Source organism: Talpa occidentalis, unplaced genomic scaffold (genome assembly GCF_014898055.3).
Source record: "Talpa occidentalis isolate TD23 unplaced genomic scaffold, MPIMG_talOcc4v2.1 talOcc4.10, whole genome shotgun sequence".
Lineage (NCBI taxonomy): Eukaryota > Metazoa > Chordata > Mammalia > Eulipotyphla > Talpidae > Talpa > Talpa occidentalis.
The window spans coordinates 35,134,134-35,157,053 of NW_023600993.1; the positions used below are offsets into that span (position 1 = coordinate 35,134,134).

General features: G+C 42.2%; 1 protein-coding gene across 5 annotated transcripts in view; it reads left to right on the forward strand.

Annotated features, from left to right (window-relative positions):
• RBM6 (RNA binding motif protein 6) overlaps positions 1-22,175 on the forward strand; it is a 101,597-nt gene extending 79,422 nt beyond the window's left edge. For all 5 annotated transcript variants that reach the window (XM_037529371.2, XM_054694068.1, XM_054694066.1 and 2 more), the window contains 14 exons: positions 1,683-1,743; positions 4,411-4,680; positions 6,413-6,573; positions 8,287-8,384; positions 9,040-9,082; positions 9,240-9,321; positions 9,567-9,652; positions 10,197-10,343; positions 12,265-12,360; positions 13,506-13,766; positions 15,986-16,060; positions 16,733-16,830; positions 20,190-20,319; positions 21,929-22,175. In XM_037529371.2, the coding sequence (XP_037385268.1) occupies positions 1,683-1,743; positions 4,411-4,680; positions 6,413-6,573; positions 8,287-8,384; positions 9,040-9,082; positions 9,240-9,321; positions 9,567-9,652; positions 10,197-10,343; positions 12,265-12,360; positions 13,506-13,766; positions 15,986-16,060; positions 16,733-16,830; positions 20,190-20,319; positions 21,929-22,054 (1,734 nt within the window). In that variant the 3' untranslated portion in view covers positions 22,055-22,175. The remainder of the gene's footprint in view (positions 1-1,682; positions 1,744-4,410; positions 4,681-6,412; positions 6,574-8,286; positions 8,385-9,039; positions 9,083-9,239; positions 9,322-9,566; positions 9,653-10,196; positions 10,344-12,264; positions 12,361-13,505; positions 13,767-15,985; positions 16,061-16,732; positions 16,831-20,189; positions 20,320-21,928) is intronic.
• The last annotated feature ends 745 nt before the right edge of the window (positions 22,176-22,920 follow it).

Sequence of the window (22,920 nt, forward strand, 5' to 3'; positions counted from 1 at the left end):
GCCCAGCAGCTGGGGATCGAACCAGCGCTGCAGAGGCTGCGGGCAGCTTTGCAACCCAACGCTCAACCGCTCTGCCACTGGGGAGGCCCTAATACCATGTTATTTTGATTACTGTAGCTTTATAATATAGTTTATTGAAGTCAGGGAGCATGATACTCTGTTTTTGTTCTTTTATCATTAGGATTCTTTCAGCTTTATTGATTTTGTAGACTGCAACTTTACTGTATTTGTTTATCACTTCTGACAGGTATTTTTGTGGAGTCTTTAGAGTTTTTCATATGTAATTTCATCCATAGGTAGTGCCAGTTTAATTTTTCCCTTCCAATCTGGATACCTTCTTTTCCTTTTTTCTTTCCTCATTGCTCTGGCTAGGACTTCCAAAGTACCACTTTGTTTTGATTAATATAGCTCTGTAGCAAATTTTGAAATTGTGAAGTCCTACAACTTTGTTCTTCTTTTTCAAAGTTTTTTTGTCTATTCAGGGTCTCTTGCAATTCCATATAAATTTGAGAATCAGCTTTTCCATTTCTTCAAGAAACTCTTTTATCTGATGTGGGTGATTTTACCCTCTCCCTTTATACTTTCCCTATCACTTACAACACACATGTACTATTTCTTTTAAAGTGAGAGATGGAGGGAGTTAACATTAGAGGGAAATATTTTGATTTTTTGTTAGTCAACAGCAACAAAAAATTTTATATCTGCTGTCCAGATTGTATAGCTATTGCTAAGACTATAGCTTGAAAGAACAGCATGACTTGGTTATTGTGCCCTGAAATGCCTAGCTGAGCTGTCTCAGGGGTACTTTGTGATATCTGTACTTTTCTGAAGGGTTAAGGTGCCAGTCTTACATATTGATCTTTTTTTTTTAATTTTTTTTTTTTAAGATTTATTTATTTATACAAGCACTGGGGTACAGGCCAGAGGCATGGAAGAGTAAGAGAATTCACCAGAGACATAGCAGGAAGCAGAACAGGCAGACGAACTGAAAGCACTGCTGAGGGGAGCTAGTGGGCAAGACAGGAGAGGTCTGCCGTGCCATGTGGGAATCACCCTGGCCAGCCAGGAATCGAACCGGCGCTGTGGCGGCTACAGACAGCTTCACAGGGCTGCTCTCAACACTGCCCCACCAGGGTAGCCCTACATATTGATCTTTAACCTGATGTGGAGTATGCTGTTTTGGGGTTGTTTTTTTTTTTAGTGCTCCTGGAAGTATTATTCATAATAGCCCAAAAGTAGAAATAACTCAAATGTCCCAACTGGTGAGTGAATAGCCAAAATGTGGTCTAGGTATCCAATGAGATACTATGGCAACAAAAAGAAATGAAGTTTGATATGCAGTCTGAAATGGATAAACCTTGAAAAAACAATGTCAGACATAAAAGACCATATATTTCATAATTTCATATGACTGAGGAGTGAGAATTGGAAGTTATTCCACTGGGTTTCTTTGAGGATGATGAAACTGGTCTAACATTAGATAATGGTGTATACGCCATTATCTAAAAAATTTTTAATGGGGCCTCCCCTGGTGGCGCAGCGGTTGAACGCTGGGCTGCGAGGCTGCCCGCAGCCTCTGCAGCGCCAATTCATTCCCCGGCCACCGGCGAGGTCCCACCAAAAAAAAAAAAAAAAAAGTAATGTTTTTCGTTAAATTGAATATTTTCTTCTTTCCCTTACAGTGTAAGGCCAGCACTGGAGGACAGCGATCTTCATGTTCATTCTGCAAATGCCCACGGGAAGGTGAGTGGTGGTGGAATTGGTGGAGGTTGTTTTTATTTTGTGCAGATAAAACAAATTTCATGCTTTCCTTGGCTTTGAAGACTATTCATTCCTAAATTGATCTGTAAAGCTTTTAAAAGTGCAATGTGAACGCTAACTTTATGTAACCTGTTAGTAAACAGTTTTGGATTTCACAGTTCCATTGAAGTGGCTAAGTTGGCAGCTTGATGTCAGGTTGAGAAAGAGTCTGCATGGTATTAGCCTATGTGATCCCAGCCTTACTACCCACTTCTTTGAAATTATTGAGAATCATTTGTGTCAATATTGCTTTCTGATTTATATTCTAAACATTTCAGGATCTTAAATAGAAAAACACTGTTAAGAATAGAGAAAATAACAACTATGAACTAGAGACACACTTTGGGCGTGGGGAAAGGAGGAATTGGGGTCAAAATCAGGGGGTTACGATTGTATGGGGAATATAAAAATAAAAAAATAAAAAAAATAGAGAAAATAATCAGATTTGAGAGTTTTGTTTTTTTTTTTTTTTTTTTCCCCAAAAGATTTATTTATTTATTTATACAACACTGGGTACAGTCAGAAGCACGGAAGGGTGAGAGAATTCACCAGAGCCAGAGTGGGGAGCAGAACAGACAGACTGATGAAACACACTGCTGAGAGGAGCAATGGGCGCGGCAGGAGAGGTCTGTGCGCCATGTGGGACTCTTGCCGGTGGCCGGGGATCAAACCGGCACTACAGAGGCTGCAGGCAGCTTCGCAGACCAGTGCTCAACTGCTGTGCTACCGGGGAGGTCCGAGAGTATATATATTTTTTAGAGAAAAAATCTTACCAGTCTTTCAGTCACTTGAATCTAAAATAAATTTCTCCAGAAACCTTTAGGTACACAACCTGGAAGAGTCTATCAAAGGGACCCATAACAACAGTCCTGTAGAGGTGGCTGTTATGGCCTGTTTCCCTTAAGGGAAGCTAGAGAAGGACCATAAAATACAGTTCAGTGCAGAATCCATGTAGCTTTATAAAGGACCTGTTTGTTCCAAGATAAAGCAGTATGCCTACAAAGAATTTCTTTTTTTTTTTTAAAGATTTATTTATTCATTCATTCATTCATTCATTCATTTATTTAATTATATAAGCACTGGGTACAGTCAGAAGCGCGGGAGGGTGAGAGAATTCACCAGAGCCAGAGCGGGGAGCAGAGCAGGCAGAAGGACCGAAGCACACTGCTGAGGGGAGCAGTGGGCAGCAGGAGAGGTCTGCGCGCCATGTGGGACCCTCCTCCGGTGGCCGGGGAGCAGCCAGGGATCAAACCGGCACTGCAGAGGCTGCGGGCAGCTTTGCAACCCAGCGCTCAACCGCTGCACCACTGGGGAGGCCCTATAAAGAATTTCTTAGCTGGACTTTTGACCTGTAGACCTGTAGTGGAGAGTCAGTTCTCTAGTGAGGCATGTGAAGAAGGTGTTCTGAGAATCTTTTGGAGGAAGGCTCTACATGCTCTAGAGGCCAAACCAACAGGTGGGAAGGTGAGTAAACAACTGAGATTTTTTTAGTTGTATTATTTCAGTTAGGCAAAATTGTATCTTTTCTCACAAAAGACTTTCTCAGTCTACTCTAATGAATGTATGGGTTGTCAAAACACTTGGGCAACAAGGTGTGGTACTTTAACCTGGAAATATATAAAAGTTGGATGTTCACTAGTCACCTGACACTGCTATTAAGAAATGTCCATATTACTCCTATAAAAAGTTTATGACTTCCGGCCTCCCTGGTGGCGCAGTGGGTTGAGCACAGCACTGTGAAGCTGTCCTGCAGCCTCTGCAGCATGGGTTTGATTCCCGAGCAGCCAGGAAGATTCCCACATGGCGCGGCAGACCTCTCTGTCACGCCCACTGCTCCCCTCAGCAGTGCTTTAGGTCCTTCTGCCTGTTCTGCTCCCCACTCTGTCCCTGGTGAATCCTCTCACCCTCCCACACCTCTGGCCTGTACCCCAGCTATTGTATAAATAGAAAATCTTTTTTAAAAAAAATAAATAAATAAAACCATAATCCAATTTTTTTAAAAAAGATTTCCCAGGGAAGTCATCTAAAAAAAAAGTGAACCCTCCAAGAATGAATGAATTGTAGAAATATTCCCCTAATAAACTAGACAAATTGTCCTGCTATTGAAAGAGGTTTGAAATAGGGGCTCCCTGGTGGCACAAGGGGTTAAGACACAACCTATGAAGCTATCCGCAGCCTCTGCAGCACAAGTTTGATCCTCCGGCCGGCCAGGGAGCAACCCACATGGAGCGGCAGACCTCTCCTGATTCGCCTGCTGCTCCTCTCGGCAGTGTGCTTCGGTCAATCTGCCTGTTCTGTCTCTGGTGAATCCTCTCACCCTCCACACCTCTGGCCTGTGCCCCAGTTCTTGTATGCATAAATAAATCAAATCTTTAAAAAAAAATTTAGGAAGTAATAGAAAACTTACAAGTTGAATTTTTCAAATAGTTGGATAGTTTCTTTTGTGAATTATTTCATGTATTATCTGTCAAAGGCCTTTTTTTTGTAGGTATTTCTGACATTAAAATCATTCCAATATATTTATTAGGTGGCCGGTAAGGAAGAATCATAGTAGTAGTATTTTTTAGATAAAAGTTGCTAGAGATTCTCTGTTTCTGTTTGTTTCTCTAGTGACAGAGGCCAAGCAAGAATTAATAACCTACCCTCAACCTCAGAAAACATCCATACCAGCACCATCAGAAAAACAATCCAGTCAGGCCCCAAGGTCAGCTGATAAGGAACCTGAACTCAAGAAACGGGAAGAAGGACAAGAATCACGTTTGGGACATCAGAAGAGAGAAGCAGAAAGGTATCTGCCTCGAAGAGAAGGACCCACCTTTCGGAGAGATCGAGAGAAGGAACCATGGTCTGGGGACACACGCCAGGATGGAGAGAGCAAAAGTAAGTGGTTTGTCAGGGCATGTGACTGTGATCTGTGGCCAGACTGTTGTGGCTGGGACCCACTGCTTGTCACACTCCAGTGGAACTGTTCAGCCTAATTAAGGTGCCTATTTCTGTGGCCTTTTTCTTCTGGTTAAGGGAATCTGCATTCTCCAAATGTTAGTGGGCAGAATGAGGGTTGTTCTGGGACTCCAAAACCTTGTACACTGTAAATAGGTCCTGCCATCTATCACATGAAGGCAAAGTATACTTTGTTGTTTTGCATAAGATCTTCAATAGAAAAAAACTTTAATAGAATTAGTGTGTATAAAGAGAAGAGAAAGGATATAGTTTCCCAATGAAATATCCAGAGTTACCCATCCCCTTGTGGGTAAATGTCTGACCAAACAGGGTTGGCCCAAAGCAAGACCACTGATGCCTGAAAGCTTGCCACAAATCTAAGGCACCTTCTGGCAAGGTATCTGCCTTCCAGCAGAAGGCATCAGGCAAGTCTAGAAGGAAAGGAACAAAATGAAAGTACAAGTCAGATAAAGGCTGTCGTTGTTAACCTCCCCATGGTTGCTCACCCATGTCTCTTTCAGCTGTCTCCTTCTGTGTCCCCCAAGTCCCTGGTGTAAGTCCAAGGTCGAGAAGCAAGTGTAGTTTCTTCTTCACATGTCTTTCTGCTCCATGTGTCTCCTCCAAGTTTTCTTTTTCTTTTTTTTTTTCCTGGGACCCTCGCCGGTGGCCAGGGATCGGACTGGCGCTGCAGAGGCTGTGGGCAGCCTTGCAACCCAGCACTCAACCACTGCGCCAGCAGGGGAGGCCCCCCTTTTTTTTTTTAAAGATTTATTTATGTATAGAAAAACTGGGGTGTAGGCCAGAGGTGTGGTAGGGAGGGGTATGGGGTTTGAGAGGATTCACCAGAGACAGGGTGGGGAGAAGAACAGATGGATCTACTGAAATACACTGCTAAGGGGATCAGCGGGCAAGACAGGAGAGGTCTGCTGTGCGATATGTGGGTTAGCTCCCTAGCCAGGGATCAAACTCAGGTCCTAGTGGGGATAGCTTGATAGCACTGAGACTTAACCCCTACACCACCAGGGAGGCCCCTCTCTATGTCTTCTCTCCCAAATCCTTTTAAGTTTCTTCTCTGCCCAGCCCTGCCCATCATTATGTGGGGCAGGGTACATGGAGCCTCCCCTTTTTATGGAGAGTACACTGTTACACAAATATCGAGTTACTATTCAAATGCAACAAGGCATAGTTTTCAATTTCTAAGGTTTTTTTTTGTTGTTGTTGTTGTTTTAAGATTTTATTTATTTATTTATACAAGCACTGGGTACAGTCAGAAGCGCAGGAGAATGAGAGAATTCACCAGAGCCAGAGCAGGGAGCAGAACAGGCAGACCAACGAAACACACTGCTGAGGGGAGCAGCGGGCAGCAGGAGAGGTCTGCATACCATGTGGGACCCTCACCTGTGGCCGGGGATTGAACCAGTGCTGCAGAGGCTGTGGGCAGCCTCGCAGCCCAGCACTCAACCACTGCGCCACTGGGGAGGCCTCTCGATTTCTAAGTTTTGATGAAGCAAAATATAAAGTACTTGACTAGCATTTCATTATGGAATCAGCCTTAGTAGTCAGAGTAGTATCTTCAGTCATCTGCAATAAAAAATACAATCTGGCTCTGTGGACTTCAAAAATTAACCTTTCTCTTTCCTTGCTTTCTCCCATTTGTGCATGATTTGTTCAGCAATCATGCTAAAACGCATCTATCGTTCAACTCCTCCTGAGGTGATTGTGGAAGTGCTGGAACCCTATGTTCGCCTTACTACTGCCAATGTTCGTATCATTAAGAACAGAACAGGCCCCATGGGCCACACCTATGGTTTTATTGATCTCGACTCCCATGCGGTGAGTTTCCCCTACCTTGGAATGGCTTAGGGACAGGAGAGTATAGAAACCTAAAAAGGGTTTGAAGGACTTCTTTATCATTGGATGTGCTACCTAGTATTGCTTTAATAGATTAATAGATTTAATAGTATTGCTACCTAGCATTGCTTTAATAGATTCTCACAGCTTGAGGTTTTAGATGTGGGGCTCTTTACTATGGAAGTAACTTACAGGTAGTAATGAAAATCATTGGTAGTTCTTAGATTCATTGCTCAAAAATTGCAAGAGTCATTGTAAACTGGATCTGATGTAATGACAGTTGCAGCCTCAAAAAGAGGATTTGAGTTTTTTGAAATTTTGCCACATAACCCTTCTTGTTTTCTTTTTGGGGTTTAAAGTTCATGTAATTGAAATACCTGCTCTTGAAAGTTAGAATTCTTGAGTAGTTTTTCGGGACCATTTTTGTCTTGTGGCATTTACAATTTCCATTTGAAGTTAAGTGAGAATTCATTCTACTTGTGAAGAATCTAAATACTGAATCTCTGAAGATCTTAATGAATTTTCCAATTTCTTAAACTTTAGTCCAGCTACAAGCAGTTTTCTGTCTTTTTTTTTTTTTTTTTTTTTTAAAGATTTAGTTATTTATGCATACCAGGGGTGGGGGTGAGAGGATTCTCCAGAGACAGAGTGGGCTGCAGAACAGGCAGATCTACTGAAATACACTGCTGAGGGGAGCAGTGGGTGAGACAGGAGAGGTCTGTTGTGCCATGTGGGTCACCTCCCTGGCTGGCGGGGGAATTGAACTCATGCTACAGTGGCTGGCAATATCTTGATAGCACTCTCTTTAACCCCTGCACCACCAGGGAGGCCCCAGTTTTCTTTTTGATGGTGACAGTCCTATTACCATCCTTTTTTGTCTCAAAGTATTGCTTTAATAGATTCTCACAGCTTGAGGTTTTAGATGTGGGGCCCTTTTCTGTGGAAGTAACTTCTAGGTAGAAATGAAAATCATTGGTAATTCTTAGATTCATTGCTCAAAGATTGCAAGAGACATTGTAAACTGGATCTGATGTAATGACAGTTGCAGCCTCAAAAAGAGAATTTGAGTTTTTTGAAATTTATGCCACAGACTGACATCTACTCAGATCACTATTAAGGTCAACCCTTCATTAAGACTTGCCTGTTTTCACCAGTTTTCTCTTATTGTTATAATTACAACTAGAACATAATGTTTACTAATTTTTTTTCTCCTTGAGGAGGAAAATTCATGTTCAGTTCTCTATCAAAGGACTTGTTTTTTACTCTCTTTGGGTTCAAATGCATCTTTGGTCTCAATGTCACTAATCGTTAGGGAATTACACACAATGAGATACATAATAATTGCCCATCATCAAAAAGAAGCAAAGGGTAGGGACAAGGAGAATTTGAAGAAATATAGTCAAAAGGTGCAAACTTCTAGTTATAATAAATATACAACATGATGACCAAGCTGACACTGCCATTTGATAAAAAGGAACGTTGTTAAGAGTAAATCCTAAGACTTTTTATCACAAGGAGGACTTTTTTTCTCTTTTTGTTGTATCTATATGAGAAAATGGATGTTTGCTGGACCTACAGCAGTAATCATTTCACAATATGTGTAAATCAGATCATGCTGTATGCCGTAAACTTAGACAGCGATATGTCAGTTGTTTCTCGACTGAAAGTTGGGCGGTTATGTCTTTGGTTCCTCAGGAAGCTCTTCGTGTAGTGAAGATTTTGCAGAACCTCGATCCACCATTTAGCATTGATGGAAAGATGGTAGCTGTAAATCTGGCTACTGGAAAACGAAGGTAAGCCAAAGAGGTGGGGTTCTCTTATGCTGCGCCACTCAAGATTTTGATAACAAACTCCTGTTCCTGGCTAGAGAGATAGTGACGGTGTGGGTTGTATGTGTTTTATTTTTCTGAAACTTGCCTTATTCTGAATCTAGATTCTACCCCCTCAACACCCCACAAATTAGTACTTTAGTCCTATTAATAATACTTCAGTCCTCTCTCTCTTGACTGCCCAGTATGTTTGGGTCCCAGATAATAGTATGATCTTGGATATAGAGAAAACCCTTGATAGATCCTTGCCATTCAAAATCCTAAGGAAATGCTGTCTTGATTTCCCACTCCCCTATCCTTATTCATGCCACTATAGCACTAGGAAGTCAAATTGCTCTTTATTCCCAGTTGCTGCATCAGAGAGAAGGCTTACAGGGCTTATAGCAGATATTCCTCCAGCATCCTCAACTCAGTTGCTGTTTTGCTCTAGCAGATGGCTTTGCAGGAGTGCCACTGCTGCAGTGCCACCCTCAAGAGTCACACCACCGTTTGCTGTCTGAATTGGTTCCTTTCCCTGCAAATTAAGGGGAAGACAGTTTCTTGGCAAATCTGTAGGGCTAGGCACTCCTCAAGTGGCTCTTGGTAGCAGTCTCATGACATATTTTATTGTTTGTTGCAGAAATGATTCTGGGGACCATACTGACCACATGCACTACTATCAGGTAGGCTTCAGCAGATGGGGAATGCTCAGTTAAAATTCTTACTGAATTGAGGGTTTTGATCTTAACTGAAAGAGTGAACTTGAATTCTAAAATGGGTGACTGTGAAGGTTAATGACTATCAGAAGTTCCATAATTTTAACTTACCTTTCTGTGATAGGGTAAAAAATATTTCCGAGATAGGAGGGGAGGTAGCAGAAATTCAGACTGGTCTTCAGATACAAATCGACAAGGACAACAGTGTAAGTGACCTTTGTTTAATTTCTGTTGTACTTTTTGGCTGGACTGCTCATTATTTGCAATCTTTGTGGTCACACAATTGGCAAGAGATGCCACTGACTCAGGGTGCTCTTTCAGAGAGAGCAGATGTCACAGGTTCTGCACCTGTTGAGGTTGAGCAGCCTCATTCTTGTGTTGTTCTTGATGAGTCTCCAGCAAGAGCTTCATTGGACGGGGACTAACATTGCTCTGGTTTTATTCACTCTAGCATCATCCGACTGCTACATATATGATTCTGCTACTGGCTACTATTATGACCCCTTAGCAGGAACTTACTATGACCCCAATACTCAGGTGAGTTTTTGGCTTTGTTTACATTTTTAATGATTCTTTTGAAAAAGGTGCCTGTGCTTTGCTACTTTGAAGATTTTATTCCCTGCATTTCGAGGCTGCTCATTACATGAAAAATGCAAAAGTTTAAATATATGGAAACTGAGTGTTTGTCCACACAGGCAGCTGCTTTAACCCTTGTACTATCTCTACCTCATGTTTAGCTTAGTGTTTTAAAAAACCCAGCTTTTATGTTGAGTTGTATTTATTCAGATGGATTTTAGAGATGATGACCTTTATGTTAACTGGTGCCTGTAATGAAAATCAGTGCCTTGTGGCATTACAGGTAAGAACAGTGCTACTATTGGAAAGGTCAACATTGAGTTGGTCTGGATGTGTCACCAAAGTGGGTCCTGAGATGTGTTCTAAATAGACGTTTGATGTGGTCTTCATAGACCTGTGAGTGAAAGAGATCTTTTTCCCAGAAGTGAATTGTGCTTCTGAGATCTGAAACTACTGGGAAAGTGAAACATCCTGTAGACTTTAATTGTTTCCAACTGTGTTGCAGCAAGAAGTCTATGTGCCCCAGGACCCTGGGTCACCTGAGGAAGAAGAAATCAAGGAAAAGAAACCTACCAGTCAAGGAAAGTCAAGTAGCAAGAAGGAGATGTCTAAAAGAGATGGCAAGGAGAAGAAAGACAGAGGAGTGACAAGGGTAAAAGAACTTGAGAATCTGTTCTCTTTTTACCCTATAATTACAAGTTAAAGTAAAGAGTCATAGAGGAGATCTAGGTTTCGTACCTCTTACACCCCATGGTAACTCTCTTTCACAGATGAAAAACTTGGGTGTTAAAATGATGACCCCACTTAAACCCCAGCACTTCAGCTCCACACAATCCCACTTTCCTCAGGTCCCTTGAGTGCTTGAGTCTGTGTGCACAATTCTGTAGGTGTAATTGTAGCATTCTTTGCTCTTTAATTATTATTTCAATGCCTGAGTTGAAGAAATTCACAGTAAAATGGTTTTTCCTTTATTATCTGCCTCCTCTTTCTAATCTTATACTATCAACATATGCAGCATTTAGCATTTTATTTCTCCTTTTTAAATTCCTGGGGGCACATTTTCTTTTTCTTTTTTTTTAAAGATTTATTTATTTATGTATACAAGAGCTGGGGTACAGGCCAGAGATGCAGGGGGTGAGAGGACTCACCAGAGGGGAGTTCTGGGGAACAGAACTTGCGGATTGACTGAAATACACTGCTGAGGGGAGCAGCGGGCCAAACATGAGAGGTCTACTACGCCAAGTGGGTTGCTCCCTGGCCGGCCGGGGATCAAACTCGTATTGCAGAGGCTGTGGATTGCTTCGTAGTGCGGTGCATGACGCCTTGCACCACCAGGGACGCCCTCTTTTTCTTTTTACATTTAAAAGGACAGGTTTATTAGGAAAAGGAGAAAAGGAGAGGCACCTGCATTCTCACAGGTGGGCAGGAGAGCTGCTACTCCTGTTTTGCAAAAGAAAAAAAGGTTTGTAAAAAGAAACACCTGCGTAGTCACAAGCAGGCAGGAGACCTGCAGGATACATTTTGAAGACAAAGATGATGAACATTTTTATATCTCCTGACATAAAATCAGACTATTTTCCAAAGAATTGTATTAACTCTGACACTAGTTACACATTAGTGGAAATGGATGGATTTGTTTGTGATTCATTTCATAATTTGTCTCCCCCATCCCTTTGTTATACTAGATGTTTAGAGATACAGAGAGAAAGAGTGTGTCTGAGAACTCAGACTTCAGAGTCATACTGTCTTAATATTTGAATTCTATTTTTACCACTTATTCTTTCTAACCATTTTCCTGTCATTTGTAAATAAGAATATTAATTCCTATTTGGAGGATTGTAGTTTAAGATTGAATGAGATAATGCAAATAAATGCTTCATCTGGTACCTAACTATTGAAATCATTAAAACTACATTGCAGATATTTCACAAATTAGAAGAGTTACGGGGGACTCTCTGGTGGCACAAGGGGTTAAGCGCCGCACTATGAAGCAACCCACAACCTCTGTAGCACGAGTTCGATCCCCGCCTGCCAGGCAGCAAACCACATAGTGAGGCAGACCTCACTTGCCTCGCCCACTGCTCCTCTCAGTAGTGTATTTCAGTCAGTCTGCCTATTCTGTTCCCCACTCTGTCTCTGGTGAATCCTCTCACCCCCTTCATCTCTAGCCTGTACCCCAGTTCTTGCATGCATAAATAAATCTTTTTAAAAAATTAGGAGAGTTGGAAAATCAGACTAATTTCAACAGGTTTAACTCTTTTTTTTTAAAGATTTTATTTATTTATGCGTACAAGAACTGGGTGTAGGCCAAAGGTGCAGGGTGGATAAGAAGAGTCACCAGAGACAGAGTGGGGAGCAGAACCGGCGGATTGACTGAAGTACACTGCTGAGGGGAGCAGTGGGCAAGACAGGAGAGGTCTGCTGCACCAGGGATTGAACTTGAGCTGCAGTAGTTGGAGATAGCTTCATAGTGCTGACACTTAACCTCTTGCGCCACCAGGGAGGCCCCTCAACAGGTTTAACTCTTAATCTAACTTATGTGTGTCATATAAGAATTCCTTGCATTTGATCAGTTTCAGGAAAGTACCAGTGAGGAGACAGCTGCCCCAGAGGATGTCTTTAAGAAGCCCTTGCCTCCCACCATGAAGAAGGAAGAGAGTCCTCCACCAGTAAGACTAAGCTGATGCCTGGGACTAGGGCTGGGTCTGGTTCCAAATGGGAAAGGAAGTTCAGAGACTGATCCCTCTTTGGTGTTGGTCCTTTAACTCTTTGTGTCTCACAAAAAAGAGTTCTTCTTGAATATAATCATGAGGGGAATTGTCCTGTCTGCTAATAGGGATATTACTGGAGAAATCAGGCATTTTAACTTAACTGTCCTCTTTTCCGTTACACCCCCAACCAGCCCAGGGATTGCCTGGCCCTTTTTAAGTTAACAGCCTTGGTCTTGTTAATTCTGTTCTAAATGACCATTGAGACCCATTTGCTGGCCCTGATGTTTCCAACCTTTTGGCATTGCATAAAAATCTCTTAGATGAGGAGTTCATGCATGGTCATTTTTATAGTTTTCCTGCTTCGCCAGAGTGATCAAGGTATTATAACATTGAATATACATTTTCAGATGTGGTAATGTGATCCTGTTGATTGTGGCTGAATATAAATATATGTATTTATATATTATATATAATATATATCACAATCACAATAAGGACCTTGGTTTTGTTTGTTTGTTTGTTTCTTCAGAGGCCAGGGACCACATGCATCATTATTTAACAGTCACTTTGCCTGCTCCACATTATTGATTCAGTTTGTTTTATCATCTATCCTAATCATGCCTTTGCCTTTTACTCAGAAGTTGGCTATGTTTACCTGAATGTTTATCCTTATCTTACTTTTAGTGCACCTCCTAAATCACTTTTGGGTAGGGGTCACTATGACCTTCATGGGCTTTATCTTTCCTTTACTCTGGGTTATAGTGACCTGGAGGTGGTTGTTATTTCTTCCTCTTTATAACTTGTAATTTTTTAACTTTCTCTATATTCTATGTAAGTTCCCCTTTTCCTTCCTTTTTTTCACCATTCTGTTGATAGTCACTTCTAAAGGAAACTTTCTGGTTATCTTAATGAGCAGGAAGCAAAGTCAAGCTTAAGTTTTGTTTCCATTTGGGAATGAGTAATGTGGTCAGTGAGCCTATTCTGAGCCCATGTCATTATTCTAACTAAAAGAGAAGAAATGAGATGCCCCATATCAAAATATCCAGGAGCAGACCCCAAAGTATAGGTTGAGTTTATTGTTATCCCTGGCCTTCTTCTTCCAGCCTAAGGTGGTAAACCCACTAATTGGCCTCCTGGGTGAATATGGAGGAGACAGTGACTATGAGGAAGACGAGGAGGAAGAGCAGACCCCTCCTCCGCAACCACGCACAACACAGCCGCAACAGCGAGAGGAACTCGCCAAGAAGGAGAATGAAGAAGACAAACTCACTGATTGGAATAAACTGGCATGTCTACTCTGCAGAAGACAGTTTCCCAACAAAGAAGTTCTGATCAAACACCAGCAGCTCTCAGACCTGCACAAGGTACTAGGGGAAGGGACCCTGACCTTTGAAAATTTACTCTCACCATCGAATGAGCATTACAGGGATAAAGAAACTCATGCTGACCTTCCTCAGTCTATATCATCCCCAGTTCCTGTAATTAAGTCATTCTAATTCAATAATGTATTGCTCCTCCACCTTGTTCATGACCTGCTCTGCATTAAGGCTATGTCCACCTTCAAAAAAATCAGTGTGTAAACCCAAGGGAAACAGCATAGTGGTGACTGGAGCATCAAACACAGCATCTGTGCTGAAAACAGAAAGGGTTATGGAATAAAAACTCACTTGCTGGGTTTCTCATCTTAGCTCTGCCATTAACCTAACAAACAATTAGAGTTCAATTAAGCCCTTTCTCTTCTTTGATACTTAATGGCTGAGTAGACCTCGTTTCATCTAGTTCTAGCAGTGTGCATCTTTCCCCAGCGGTGGGTCACATTCTTCCATCTTGTGAGTTACTGCTATAAGCCATGACGCAAAAGCTATTCTTGGGTGTTAAACTGACATACATTGGTCCTCCCCTGCAGTCTTCCATTTACACATACTGACCAAGGAGCCAAATTCTGGACAAACAAAGCCCCTAGATGGAATCATGTTCTTAGATTAGAATAATTTCACACTCCTTCTCTAGCAGGTGTTGACAGAACAGGTGAGAAGGTTGGATATGGACTTTCAATTTAGAACCCAAATTCGTAGCAAAAAGCTGGGAAGCTCTGCTTTTGGTAATAGACACACCTCTTTTCTCAGCTGCCTCTGTGGTGGCTTCTAGGATCTGAGAAGCTCTTCCTGACAATCCTTAAAATAGACTATCTCCCAAGTGCCTTAGACCTTTTGGAATTCTGAGCCACCAGATTTACACACATAAATGTCAGCTCTTGGTAGCCATGACCACTTGTGTCTTTTGCACCTGTACCCACTGACTACATGAGGCCTTCATACCCAGGTACCCATGCTGGCCACTACCCAGCCACCCAACATCACCCTGTGCCCCATGGGGGCCCAGACAAAGCTATACAGCTGTGCCACCAGTATTGTGCCGTGCCCCCTTTGATGTTGGAGGGAATCAAGGTCTGTGTTCTTTACACCTTAAAACTGTAAGATTGACCCAGAAAAATTCTCAGTAAATTCCCATTTTATGAAAGATCTGGGCTTAGAGTATTTGAACCAAGTGGCAATTATCATGGCCTTGGAGAATGAATTTGGGTTTGAAATTCCTAATACAAATGTGGAAAATTTAATGTGTCTACAAGAAATTGCAGAGAAGATGAATGTATGTGAATAAAACATCAGGCCCCCTTTCTTCACTGAAAGAAAATTCAAGACACTGGCAAGTGTCTCAGAGTAAGCACATGTTTTGATGTCATCACTGACTTTAACACAGTAATTCTGTTTTTGACTTGTATTTAAATTGTCTAGATGTTTTTGCTCTTTGAAAACAAATCTGTAAAACAAACAAAAAAAAGAAAATAAATTCAGCCCTCTGGTGAAAAGGAATATTAATGGGATAAAAAGTAGTTTTCAGGAAAGAGGAGCCAGAGGTCTGGTGAATCTACAAACTAAACTGACGCTAGGACAATAGAAAGTAGGCTGTAGCAAATTTCATTTCCTTATAGTGATCTAGTGCAAAGGTCCCCTCTCCATTTAAGAGCTGTTCTGGACACCTTAAGTTTCTTAAAAATGCCTGAGGGCAGTGTGTAGTGGAGCCATGCCTGAGGCTTATGGGGCCTATAAGGAGCATGGGATCCTCAGAGCAGTCTGTTCTTTTGGGACCTTGGGGTCCTTTTTCATATTTCTCTGGGAACTTGAAAGAGTGATGGTGTCTGAGGAGGGTGGGAGGCAGTAAGCAGCATATGTAGGCATTTTGTTTTCTTTACTGGTGTGTTTAGATTTCCCTCTCCCATATTTTTTACCTAGATAGAGATGTAAGCCAGATTTCTGTATTCTGCATTTTTGGAGAAAACTAGAATAAGGTTCCCTGTTGTGCCACACATCTAATCTGTGTGATAAGCTGTCATTCGAACCTGGGGCCCATTAATGAACCTTATGCAAGATAGGTTAGGGGCTGTTGACAGAATAGATGATCATTTAGGAGAGTTGGTTGGTGAAAGGAACTATAGTCTTAAAGCAGCAATTGGGAGAGATCTAGAAGCATTTCCAGGGCCACATTTTCTAGGTCTACACTCATAGAGCTCCTCTCTTCTCAGCAAAACCTGGAAATCCATCGGAAGATAAAACAGTCTGAGCAGGAGCTAGCCTATCTGGAGAGGAGAGAACGGGAGGTAAGCCTGGTGATGTTACTTCCTGACCCCAACTCTTCTTGCTTTCTGGTGTAGAATTTGTAGGATATGCTGATTTTCTTAGAGGTAGGCAGAGAACAGACCCTAAAAGATGGTGTACGCATTCCTCAAAATGTATCAAACTATATTAAAATGAGTACATTTTATAAATTGTACCTCTATAAAGTTGATTTTATTTTTAAACATAGTTAAGGTCTCTAAGTATGTCAAATAGCACTTCTTTTTCCTGCCGAGCTTTAAAAATATATGGTGGGGTAGTGAATAGGACTGCTGAAATAATGTCTTTTACTAAGTAACTACATAGACTTCACAGTTAGTCAAACCTCACCTACTTAGTCACAGCATCGCTGGTCTCTGGTAGATCTTGTGTGATGAGACCTACAAGAAGGAACTTACTTTTGGAGGCTTGTTAGAGAACACTTCTGCAGAATAGGAAGAGATAGCTAAGCCAAGTATTTGAGCTTAATCTATCCCAAATTATACCAATCAGAGAAGCCACTGCTTTCTAAGAAGGGTGTGAAGGAACTGGCAATTCCAGGAGTTACAAGTTCAACTCCCTTTGTGTCAAAAGAAATGTCAGGAGAAAAGTGAAACGTCCCCACTCTCTATCCCTTCTGATGGAAATCTCGGATCTGTTTTTCTGCTTACCTACAGGGAAGGTTTAAAGAAAGAGGAAATGATCGCAGGGAAAAGCTCCAATCCTTTGATTCTCCAGAAAGGAAACGAAGTAAATACTCTAGGGAAACAGACAGGTAAGCCAGGAGTTCTACATGTTTAGACCTCAAAGCCTAAGAGTAAAACATCTACTCCTACTGTGTTACTGTTTTCTCTCTTAGAGAAGTGAGGTTATTGGGAGCAGGTTCTGTCTAAACTCTTTGTATATGGGGTTCAACCCAGCATTCTGACCACTTTTCTTTAGAGAGGGAATATATGTTTGAATGGAAGACTGGCAGGCTGCTTCAGCTGCTCAAAACCAGAGCTACTACAGCCATGGCTGGAAACGCTTTCTCTCATTAGTACTACTATATCTCCTTATGGGCCTGATAAGATTGTCTCACTCTTGGGCTTTTTTCTCTAGGAAAATCTCCATTCTTACAGTAGATGCTAAATCAGTGTCCAGCTGCTGATAGAAATATATGATTCTAGCTTCCTGTCCTTATTTCCAGTCAGGTAGTTCCCAGGTTATGAGCCCAGGGTTACATAGAATTTGTTGACAATCTAGTGTCCAGGTACTGTACTAAGTACAAAGGAAAATCAGCAGCCTCCCTGGTAGCCTAGGGGTTAATTGAGAGCACTGTCACTGCTATCACCTGAGTTCGATCCCTGGGGAGCTAACCCTCATATGGCTCAGGAGGCTTCTCCTGTCTTGCCTGCTCCTCCCCTCAGCAGTGTATTTCAGTAGATCCGCCTTCTCTGCTCCCCACTCTATCTCTGATGAATCCTCTCACCCTCCTGCACCACTGGCCTATACCTCAGTTCTTCTATACAAAACAAATAAACAAAAAAAGGAAAATCAGGTAGACAAGAAATACATTATCCTGTACTGTCTGAATAAGGAAATAAGGAAAGCTTAGGTAATACCATGTCTCATAGGGCAGACACAGAAGTCAGGTGGAGGAGGGGAGGACATTTCAGTTGGAGGGAGCTACACACACCATGGGTGAAATAGGTAATAATGCACTTGAAAAGTTGTAAGTAGCTCTGTGGGGCTGATATGGGGATTTGCTGTTGAGTGATAGGAGATGAGAGTGGCTTAACTGACAGAAGCCGGTTCCATGCGGACGAAGACTTTGTCTCAGGGCAGTGTGGGGTATGAAACAATTTTTGTTTTTTTAAAGATTTATTTATTTATGCATACAAGAACTGAGGAATAGGCCACAGGTGTGGGGGGTAAGAGGATTCACCAGAGACAGACTGGGGAGCAGAAAAGGCAGATCTACTGAGATACACTGCTGAGGGGAGCAGCAGGTGAGACAGGAGAGGTCTGCTGCACCATGTGGGTCTGGCTGGCCAGGGTTCAAACTTGTGCTACAGTGGCTGACCATAGGTTGATAGTGCTGTCTTTAACCCCTGCGCCACCAGGGAGGCCCGGTTATGAAACAGTTTTAAGCAAAGTATTGATCTAGTGAGTCTTGAGCAAGTCTTTATATTGGTGTATAAAAGAACCAAGAGCTAGGGGAAATTGTGCCTATAGGGAAAGGGGAGGTGACTGATGTAGAAAGGTCCCTGGGGGGCTAGATGGATTCTGGAACTCTGATGTTCTAACTTACTTGCTCACAGTCTACAATAAGAGCTTATTTTTTTAACCTTGGCCTGCTAATTTTTTTTAAGATTAATTTATATTTATTTATGCATACAATTACTGGGTGTCGGTCAGAGGTGTGGGAGGTGAGAGTGTTCACCAGAGACAGAGTGGGGAGCAGAACAGGTGGATTGACTGAAATACACTGCTGAGGGGACCAGCGGATGAGACAGCAGAGATTTTCTACACCATGTGGGTAGCTCCCTGGCCAGGGATCAAACTCATGCCGCAGTAGCTGGTGATAGCTTGATAGCGTTGAGACTTTAACCCCTGTGCCATCAAGGAGGCCTGCGAGGTAATTGTGTGTGTGTGTGTGTGTGTGTGTGTGTGTGTATGTATGTGTATAACTGAAAAAGAAGTCCATGAAAAATACTACCTTGCTGTGTGAAATAAACTGTGATATTTTTGTTCTGTTACTGTTTTTTTTAAGAAATGCTAAGGTGGAACTACTTAATCACTATAATTTCCAATTGGATATCATTCTTTGTAATTTTAAATATTCTGGATTAGGACAAAAGTGAGAGTCACCTAGGAAATCACCTTAGCCCTAAGTCATTTGGGCAGAGTGCAGAAAGAGATTTTTCTCTTCACCACACATTTTACTGACTCTCATCCTTCCTAATTCTAATTTTCCTGCTCCTTTTTCTGTGTAATAAAAGACGTTCTGTAGGCTTTGGCTCTCGGTATTCCTTTATTCTGACCGTTTCAATCTCTTGATTGTCTAAGGTACCACTTTAGCTACTACTAACAGGCTAACAAGTCCTGTGACTCCATTCCAAGTCATTTTTGTTTTCTGAATTCTATTCTTTTTTTTTTTTTTTTTTTTTTTTGTGGAACCCTCACCGGTGGCCGGGGATCAAACTGGCGCTGCAGAAGCTGCGGGCAGCCTCGCAACCTAGCGCTCAACCACTGGGCCATCAGGGGAGGCCCTGATTTCTGAATTCTAAATCACTATTTCAAAAAAAAAAAAAAAAAATCACTATTTCCATTTACCTCCTGGGCATGTCTGCTTGGACACCTCTCAAGTCCCTCGCACTAAATAATTAATATTATATTCCATATTTTACTCCCATCCAGTCCTGCAAAATCTAGTGTATTCCTATTTCAGAGTAGTAGCATCATAGCATCACTGCCTCCTTGGTCTCACCCAGCCTTACTTCTTTATCTCCTATGTCCAGTTTGTGACCATTTCCTTCATTAAACCTTGCCTCATTCCAGTTCATCACTGACCTAGAATCCTTATTCTCAATCTTTGCTCTTTGGTCTTCAGTCAATCCTCTACCCCACCACTAATATATCCTTTGCTGTAAGGCATGACCCAGACTTTCAATGTGATCCCAAGCAACTTTTTGTCAATTACTATCACACACTCCTGGAAAAATTATACTCTTGCACTTCTCCTTGCTTATGTCCTTTTCTCCCTTGCTTTTTCAAAACCTCCTCATCTGTCAAGAAACAGTTGAGACTCACCCTCTTATTGGAATTCCTGTCATTTTGGTGACACCCCTCAAGGGTTTGTGTTCTCCCTGCTTGGTTTCTGTAGCAGACATCTACTGTTGCCACCTCTAGGACTGAGCCCTTCACTGTGCTATAAGCATCCATTGACATGTTCTTTCTGACATGCTTTCCCATGACTACGATCAGATCTTGGTCATCTCTATCCCCAGGACAAAGCCTATTGTGTAGATAGCAAGCACTCAGAAATTCTATAATACATGTAAGAGGAGGAAAATCTGAATTGAGGTATTTAGCTCACAAATAGGTCTCTCTGAAGGTGATGGTTTCTAAGTATGTCTGCTTGCTTTGCAGTGATCATAAACCTGTTGGTAAAGAAGGTATCGACAATAGTGGAAAAGGAAGCTGTGTCCAACAGACCCCTGGCTGGAGGAAAGGGGCAGGCCTTGGATATGGCCATCCAGGATTGGCTTCAGCAGAAGAGGTAAAATGGTTTCTGTCTTGTTGGGGTGGAGCGAACCTAGAGTATATGCAACTTTCTGTCATTCTGTGGCCCAGAGCTGTAGCTGGACTTTCTTTTAGCTGGACTTTCTTCACTCCTGGCAGAGGACATGAGAGCTGAGGAGCCCGTCCATCTTGACTACTGGTTATAGCTAGGCATGTTGGGCCCTTTGCAGTTTGGTTGGCAGTGGGAAGGGAGCAGAGAAGCTGGAATGGGGCTCATCTTACTCTCAGAGTAAGAGGTGAGGCATTGTGGAAATCAGGCAGTTTGAAATTGAAGAGTCATTTGGTGAAAAGAACTAAGGAACCAGCAATGAAAGGTACAGTTGAGAGGGACTGTCATCAGAGGTCTGGGATGGCTAAAATTGAGGAACATGATGTTAGTACTGGTTCCCAGGAACAGGTTTCCCCTCATATTTCAGCAAAGGAAGAAGTGAAACGAGAGAGAGCAGTAAGAAGGAACGTTGGGGCCTCCCCGGTGGCGCAGCAGTTGAGCGCTGGGTTGCGAAGTTGCTGGCAGCCTCTGCAGCGCCGGTTCAATCTCTGGCCGCTGGGCGAGAGTCCCACATGGCGTGCGGACCTCTCCTGCCGCCTGCTGCTCCCCTCAGCAGTGTATTTCGTCAGTCTGCCTGTTCTGTTCCCCGCTCTGGCTCTGGTGAATTCTCTCACCCTCCCTCACTTCTGACTGGTCCCAGTGCTTATATAAATAAATAAATAAATCTTTAAAAAAAAAAAAAAAGAACATTGACCTTTTTATGTTGGTGTGGTCCCCCTCTAAAAATGACAACTAGGGCCTCCCTGGTGGTGCAAGGGGTTAAGACGCAACCTATGAAGCTGTCCGCAGCCACTGCAGCACGAGTTTTATCCTCGGCCAGGGAGCGACTCACATGGCACTGCAGACCTCTCCTGTCTCGCCCGCTGCTCCCCTCAGCAGTGTACTTCATTAAGTCTGCCTGTTGTGTTCCCCACTCTTTCTCTGGTGAATCCTCTCACCCCCCACACCTCTAGCCTGTACTCCAGTTCTTGTATGAATAAATATTTTTTTAAAAAATAAAATAAAAATGACAAGTAAAGAAAGATTAACTTCTCTCTTTCGTACAGACTTCTCTATTTCTATTGTTGAAGCCTGCATACTGAAGTCACAATGTCACTTACTCTCCATATTTATCTTAGGTGATTGTTAATAATTAAACAGCCCAAAATATCCTCATCCTGCTCCTGAGGATGCAGAAATGCTTTTAGTCAAAAATCACCCCTGACAGAGCCTCCCTGGTGACACGGGGTTAAGTGTCAGCACTATGAAGCTATTGCCAGCCACTGCAGAATGAGTTCGATCCCCAACCAGGAGCTAACCCACATGGCGCAGCAGACCTCTCCTGTCTCACCGACTGTTCCCCTCAACAGAGTGTTTCAGTCTATCTGCCTGTTCTGCTCCTCACTCTGTCTCCTGTGAATCTTCTCACCCCACACACATCTGGCCTACACCCCAGCTCTTGTATGCATAAATAAATTAAATAAATCTTAAAAAAAAAAAAAAAAAATCACCCCTGAGGTTAATTCATGAAGCCCACTTCTTTGTCTTTGTTTTGCAGAATGAAGGCCGGATGAGGGGACCCAATGTGGGGGCTCCTGGAAGAACCAGCAAGAGACAGTCCAATGAGACTTACCGAGATGCTGTGCGAAGAGTCATGTTTGCTCGGTATAAAGAACTTGATTAAAGAATGGAGACATGTCCTACAGGACAGTCTCCTTCTTGTTTTGTTTGTCCATCTCTCTTTTTGTTTTGTTACTGTTCTTGCTGCTAGAACTTTTTTAAATAAACTTTTTTTCAATGTGATTTTTTGGTTGCTCAGTTTTTCTCCTGTAGATGGGTGGGGGGTTGGAGCAAGTGGTAGGGGGTACAGATTGCTGCCTTTGAAATTATGCTAAAATGGCAAGTGCTGAGGTGAGCCTTGTGACATTACTTACTGTCAGTGTGAGTGTATAAGTTGCAGCGACCTTTAAACTCTAGTTTGTGTGAATGTTGTCAGGCTTTTATACTATTTTCCTAATCTAATTATTGAAAATAGCACCTCGTTTGTTTCCATTTCTTTGATAACTCCTGAGGCAAATATATTTCCCTATTTTGGTTTGCTATTTATTAGGCATTCTAAAGTTCTCTTCTAACTTCCCCTTTATTTCAAGACAGGGAGTGTAACAGCTCTTTCTCTGAGTGCCTGCTGTGTACTCATTGCTTCGTACATTGTGACCACCATCACAAGTTGACAGAGTAAAAATTCCCACTCTTCCATAGCTATTCATCCCCTCTATAGCCAAAACTCTGCAGAGACCTAACTGTACTCACTCTTTCTTAATTCCCCATTGTATCACTCATAACATTTCACGGGATTTCCTCAACAGTGAAATGGGTTGTTTTTTTTTTTAAGTATTTGTAGTTAAAAAGGATTACATTCTAAGAACATCCTAAGACACTTAAAAATAATTCCTTGAGGTAACCTTAACTGTACTAACAATTGCACTTAGATGTCTCAGGGAAATGAACTGTGTGTTTAGAAGAGCATGTTGATGGTGTAAAGGTGGGAGT